The following is a 7,500-nucleotide window of genomic DNA, read 5'->3' as shown; positions in this document are numbered from 1 at the left end:
GGGGCAAGGAGAGTCTGTGTTGAGGTAGGCCTACTTCTATCGCCTACTCTGGTAGAGTTTGACATACTACAATGCAAAATATATTTAGCCTATTTATTTATGGACAACGTAAGGCAGGAGGTGTGTGTTGCTTTTAATTATGAATGTTCTATCAAACATATTTTTTATTGATATCGATTACATGTCTATTGCAATACATATCGCTATCGTTTTATCGCCCGGCCCTATGCTCAATAATAACAATTTTAACACACGCATAAATACTCAGCCTTTCGTGCACGTAGTCTATTGACATTGACTGATACACTGCCCTCTGGTGGACAGAACATATAGAACTTTGATACCAATATCGGTTAAAATATTATTAATACATATTCGAATACATTCGAATTTTAATATTAATAAACAAACGAACTTCGAATATGATTTTTGGGCAAAAGTCAAAGCCCTAGTGCATTGTCACTTGTCACTCACCTCAGTGATGACATTTTTAACTGGCAAATAATATTGGATAAACAATGGATTTTATTGAGAGGCGCTGACAACCTGAACCTGAATCATAACCTACACAGCGCTGGTGGCAGAGTTTGACTTTGGTGTGAAGGGCTGTATTGAAAATAATGGAATTTGGTGAAATCAAATAGATGTATTCACTAATTAGCTCATCGACCTGTCTTAAGAGGTGTGTTCATTAGAATCATTAGAGAATGGTTAGAATATGCGATGTAGGACTAATAGTTATACTTCTTTGGGTTTCCTCCAACAAACAGGGTTTCTAAAATAACCCCTTGCATTATCGTTTTGAGGGATGCTTCTGTCTCACCACGAGTTCCGAGGAACCACGTCTTAAAATCTTGACTGAATGAGATATATTAGGTTGGCTTTACGGAACATGATTTCTTGTACACACTGTGATCACTTAAAAGGGTTAGCGTAGGAGATAAAAGAGAAACACGCCCTGCTACGCATGAGCTAAATCCAGCGTGTTTTAACAGGATAGGAGTCCATATTTCCAAAGAAGGAGGAAGGGGAACAGAAATATCTGTGACAGGTTAAGAGCACATTAGTATAGACAGATCAATGGAGGAGTCTACCAAGACAACTCAAATGTGTACCCTTAAAAAAAAGGGATGTGTAAATTATGAACTTGAAACATCTTTCAAAAACCATGAACGATCCAAAATCCATGCCCAGCAAGAAAAATGTCTGTCTCAACAAGGGGGGGGGGGGGGGGGTTGTAGGATGGTGATGGTGAGGTAAGATTGCATTCTAATCCCTAGAGAGTAATTTATAGATGTTCTTATTTACACATATTTGGCCTTCACCTACTCACAAGGAGCCCTACCAGCCGATAAATCCCAACCTAGTTGGCAGATAAGCTAACACACTGCTGCATGCAGCTCATTCAGTATTTATAAAACACGAAGATCCGCCAACAACATGCTGTAGCCTTGGGCTGAACAGCTGCAGGCCAAATACCCATAATTCCTTATGTGTGTCAAATGTCCATGTAATGCTCAGATTTGATCTAAAACATTTCAAACATTACTTACAGAAATAATACATTAAACACCAATAGCTTCTTCAAAAACATATAGCACACTGATTACAATATATTTTATACATACTATTGATAAAAGCAGAATTTGATTCTTCTTTATTTTTCATTCCAATATATCACTGCCTTCAGTAGTGCCTTCACTATAAATAAATAATACAGAGGGGTTGTTTTATGTACTATGCCTTGGTACTATCCTATTCACTAGAGTGTGGGCTACCGTCTACTTAGGATAATACGCCTATTAAGAATATGAGACTACTGTTATGACTCAGGTGGACAGCCATAAACCCTTGGGGGTACAAGTGTCACTCTGACCCAATCCAGCCTGATCAAAGCAGGGGTCATACCCATGACAACTGCCATGCTGAGCTTTTCATGGTCATCTCAATCACCCTCCTAACCCCCCCCCACTCCCTGAATGTTCAACGATACTTTTTGTCCTCTCAGGGCCACCGCACCTTCTTCTGGAACTTGAACTGAACTTGCCTTGAACTGAGTTTGCAACACTCAGGAGCTACTGGCTACATAACAAAGCATTTCAGAAAATACTTTGAGCCACAAATACACTTTGATGAGAAATGCGAACTAAAATTAAGATACTCTCTCCTCCAATCATTGGGGACAAATTATAATAAATCTTTCAGGAACACATTTTTTGATGAATATATTTCTGGTACACTTTGGTTACTAAGGAAACTTCACAATTATTCCATCCTTTTTTGGAAAAAGTAAAACTCTGAAGGAACTATGGAGGGCATTGGGGTCTGGAGCCTCACAGATCTCAAACCTGTGGTCAAACATCCTTTCACGCCACTGAGGAAAGCAAACACACAGTAACAAGACTTCATAGCCTTCTGCAAACACACACACACGTGCAAACACACACACACACACACACACACACACACACACACACACACACACACACACACACACACACACACAGACACAGACCACCACCACCACCAGCAGCAGTATACCTCTTATGAAAACAACCCCAGCTTGGTCAACAGCCTCCATAGTCCCTCCATCTGTTGCTCTTTCCCAAAGGACCATTTCTAGTCTCCTTACCAGTCCCACACCACTGCTATCCAGCCTACACTTTCAACCATGTAACAAAGGGCTGAGTTTGGGCCCCCCTGTGCTTAAGTGATTACTTCATTACAGTAAGGTTTTCCAACAGTATACTTATCCTATGTGGGCATATGTATATGCTGTTGCAATTTGTTGACCACAATCCTAAACTCAAGATGGACAAATGCATGTTTTAAGTATGTTTTGCTAGTCATCTATGTATAACATACACAATCTAATTGGGGCGGTGGTAGTGTAGTGGTTAAGAAGCTGGGCTAGTAGCCTGAAAGTAGTCGGTTCAATTCCCAGCTTCCACCATTGAGCCCTTGAGCAAGGCACTTAACCCCAAGATGCTCCGGGGACAATGTGATCCCTTGTAATATAGCTGACATATGTAAGTCACTTTGGTCAAGAAGTGTCTGCTAAATGTAATGTAATAATAATAAATAATAATAATAATAAATAATAATAATTGTAAATTACATATGGCTTGTGTTACAGTGATGGAGTAGAGAGAAAACAGCTACAGGGCTCATCTGAGTAATTGTACCATTGAGCATGTTGTACACAGCTGTCTCAGTGTGAGAGCATATTAAAACACTGGTACTTTTTTAGGCTATTTGATTTTTATTACTAAAAACTGTTCACTTTAACGTTAATATCATGTTTATTGATGTCATTGTAAGTTGCCTTTTGACAAAAGTGTCTGCTAAATACCATAAACTTAAACAAAACCCTACAACTTCAGTAGCTGTCTTGCTTTCAAGCCACCATCTAGATCAGTGTTTCTCAAACTTTTTCAGACCAAGGACCACTTAACCAATAAAAAAAACCTCACAGACCACCTCTAAAAAAAATAAAAAAAGTAGACCTACTTCAACAGTATATTACACAACAGGCCTACTCACTGAACCACCTTGCTTATTGTCTTTGCACCTTGCTTATTGTGTCAGAGGATTCACATGATTTAAACTGGCATCGCTTACATGGCAGTGTTGCAGAACTGTTTGGATTTACATACAATTTGGTTCAATATTGCAAACAACTCATCTATATTATATTTTACCACGTCTGCTCACGGACCACTTGGGATAGCTTGCGGACCACAAGTGGTCCCCGGACCACACTTTGAGAAACACTGATCTAGATTAGCGTTGTCCTCTAGCTAATTGTTACGGATCTGCTGGTGTGATGGTGTGAGGATCAACCAAAGAACTTCGTAGTCATAATTTGTAATTCAGTGCTCTTGCTAAGCACTTGCTTGACAGCATAACAAGTATTACAGTGGTAATGAACAACACCACATTGGTACTGTATGTTCTAGGCTACATGGCTATGCTAGGGGAGGACTTAGACAGTCCACAGATGGGTTACAATCAGCACATACATAGATAGATAGATAGATAGATAGATAGATAGATAGATACTGTGAACAGGTAAATAGATAGAAAGATAGATAGACGGATGGATGAAGGGATGGATGAGTGGATAGATGGATAAGCAGAGACATAAAATGATGGAGAGAGAGACAGATGGACCAAAGTAATAAATTGAACGACAGACAGATAAAAAGGAGGATAAAAAAGGCACGGTACTCACCACTGTCGGAGGCAGCGGCCGACTGGAAGAGAACAAAGAGAGACATGAGTGAGAATCCACCGTCATGACCATGAGGACTCACACACGCGGCCCTCGGACTGGACATACACTCCTGGGGCATCTCAAGGCCCATACACTCCTTCTGTGTGCGTGTGTGTGTATGTCTATGTGTGTGTGTGTGTGTGTGGGAGAGAGAGGGACAGAGGGTGTGTTTCAGAACTCCTCCTGTGTTTTGTGAAGGGGAGGTTCTTCTTTGTGTCCCCCTCCTCCCCTCCCACACACACACACACACACACACACACACACACACATTAGTGTGGTAATTGGCTGGCCATTCAGCACACACACAGCTGTTCACACCTCAGTGCTGAGCACAACCCCCGGACACACCAACTGGTCCCTTGTCCCAGACATGCCCAAACACACACACACACACACACACACACAGACACATTAAAAACACAGAAAAACAAATGCAGTAGCACACACAAGTAAGCACATGCACAGATTCATGCACACACACACACAAACACTCCTGCACACACAGAACACTCCCAATGCAAACAGGTAATCACACACAAGAGAAGGTACACATATCTTTACATGGCAAAAAAACTCTTATCAAACATTCGTCATAACACACAAAACACACGGCAGACACCCTATTAAGAAGAGCATTAACACACACACTCACACACACACACACACAAACCTTGTAGACAAAGACCTTTACTTAAATGTTCCCATGCATCAGTGGTCTATGGGGGGAAAAAGGCATTACATTGAGCACTTTCCCATCTGTGCCGGTTTTTGAATAAAGGGACCTGGATAAATATTACACACTTCTAAACAATGTGGAGACTGACCCACATAGACAGCAGCCCACAGTGGACAGAGGAAAGCCAAACCACAGCCAAACACACACACACACACACACACACACAAAGCACAAGCCCACACACACCCAGACACACTCACACTATTTGTTCAACTGGAGGAAGTGGTGGTGGCAGCTGGGCACGTGGGGTGTGAATAAAGGTGGAGAGTCAGTTGATAAAAGCCCACGCACACGAGCGCGCACACACACACACACACACACACACACACACACACACACACACACACACACACACACACACACACACACACACCAAAATCAAACAAACAAGCACACTCACCAGCCCTTCATCTGATAAATTTGTGTGAATGTGTGTATCGAACGTGAATGTGTGTGTGTGTATGTGCACTGTGAATCAGACCATTTTCTACATCCATTGGTAAGAGCACTTTGGCCTTGGGTCTCGGCTATATTAACACAACCTCAGCGAATGATTCCACTGCCATGTCAAACACTCCCAGCAGCACTCTCAACCATTCCCTTGTAAAACTTCCTCTCATCCTCACCACAGGCCCAATATTCCTTTGGCACCAGGCAGCCGAGCAACATTCTCAACCACCATACCACAGAACACTTCAGCCATTCTCATAATATTCTAGAACTTGGCTATTTTCCTACCATATCTTCACAAAAAAAACACTGCCCCATTGTAGAACTCCTCGAACCTAGATATTTTCCCAGAACCTCCCAACAGAACAAACACGTCAAAATCCTAAGAGCATTCTAGAACATTCCACCGGAGCCTGCCACTATTTTGCTGTCTGGCACCTTTGTTTAGCACTGCTAACATGCTAATAGGGAAGGCCACAGAGGACTCAAGAGAGACCAAGAGATCCTCAACTCAGCCATTCGTCCCTTGAGCTCCCCAGGACTACAATCTAATCCTGGAGGCAGGCCGTTAGCCAATTTCAAACACTAATGGGCTAGCTTTTGATATACTAATGCTAGGTGGGGAACGGAGACGGCTTCAGGCTACCCCTTTTGTCCGGCTATATGCTTTAGGCCTAGTCCACACGTACCAAACCGATCTTTTTTTCCTCCGTCTTCCCTGGAACCATATCAAGAATATTTTATATCCAAACGGATCCATCTCAACCGCGACTCAACCGTTACTTCATTCCCCAGGCCTATAGGTGGCACTGTTTCTTTACAGAAATTGACCAAAACTTGCGCTTTACAAACAGACAGAATAGGCTACGACGAAATGGCTAGTGCAAGGAAACCAGAATTGTTTGTGTGGACTGATGGTGAACTGTCAACTGTAGTCAACTGTAAAACTAATAAACTTTATTTTACGGTTTGTGAAGGGTGCAGTCCCGCCCTTTATTTGGCTAACGAGGTAGGCCTACTAATCACCTTTACTTTCTTTGGTTGTAGGATAGTCCGTGATTCACATTAGTTTTGGCTATCACCGCAATTAGGCTACTAAACACAAGCCTTACCCAAGTTCTAGGCTATTCTGTCGCCACATTTATAATATTGCTATAAAACCTTCGTTAGTAACAGCCAATACGTTTGCCTGCATCAAATTGCGCATTTGCATTCAGTGTGCTACCATCGGCTTAACGTGAGTTCTAAAGCGTCTTTGTATGCTTATATCTGATTTCACTTTCGACTGTGAATGCATGTATATATGTTGTAAGACATGTAAAATAAATGAATGACACTGGCACTACGCACAAATTCATGTAGCCTAAACTTACAATCGCACTTTCCTAATAACTTAAGTTCTCTCGGCGTCACTGACAGTAGCTAGAATGCATAAAAAACCGGGAAAAACAGTGTTCAGTCCACCAAGTCATAAACTATATGGCGCTGCACCTTTCACCAGTTGTGATATTTATCTTCACGGTGTAATCGTAGGTAATGTCATGTATGAAAACTAGTATTGTTAGGCAATACTATAAGTGCAAGTCCAGGGCAGCTGAGGTGTGGCACAGCAGTTGTTTGTAGCTTGTGTCTGTTTGACAATGTGGGTGTATCACCAAAGAGGGTGAACTTGAAAGGAGAATGTCTGCTTGTGTGCCTAAGGATAAACTCCCGTAAGTAGACAGGGAGAAAACATTAGTCCCATCAAAGTGACGCCATTATGTAAAGAGACGGACAGCTAAAGGAGAGAATGAGTTTAACACAAGTGATTTCTTGACACTTCAGAGAGAAGGAGAGAGAGAGTTGTGCTTTCCTTGAGCAAGTCCGACCAACAGGGTGCAGATGGCTGCAGTTTTACAGTTCAACTGTCACAACTAGGAGGACTGGGAGTTTAGCCTTTTACCATTAGATGGCTAACTTCAGAGTATGGAGTATTCAAGGCCTTCACAACACAACAAAGAGCCTATGTTCGAGCACACACACACACACACACACACAC

General features: G+C 42.0%; 1 protein-coding gene across 1 annotated transcript in view; it reads right to left on the bottom strand.

Moving 5' to 3' along the window:
- The window catches only part of rgs12a (regulator of G protein signaling 12a), a 62,018-nt gene that overhangs the window by 21,579 nt on the left and 32,939 nt on the right, over window positions 1-7,500 (bottom strand). Inside the window, 1 exon segment of the mRNA XM_048236789.1 lies at window positions 4,235-4,256. Coding sequence (XP_048092746.1) covers window positions 4,235-4,256 — 22 coding nt within the window.

This window comes from Alosa alosa, chromosome 24, assembly GCF_017589495.1.
Source record: "Alosa alosa isolate M-15738 ecotype Scorff River chromosome 24, AALO_Geno_1.1, whole genome shotgun sequence".
NCBI classification, from domain to species: Eukaryota; Metazoa; Chordata; class Actinopteri; order Clupeiformes; family Clupeidae; genus Alosa; species Alosa alosa.
The sequence above is the reverse complement of the archived record's forward strand: the minus strand, read 5'-3'. Positions and strand labels throughout refer to the sequence as shown.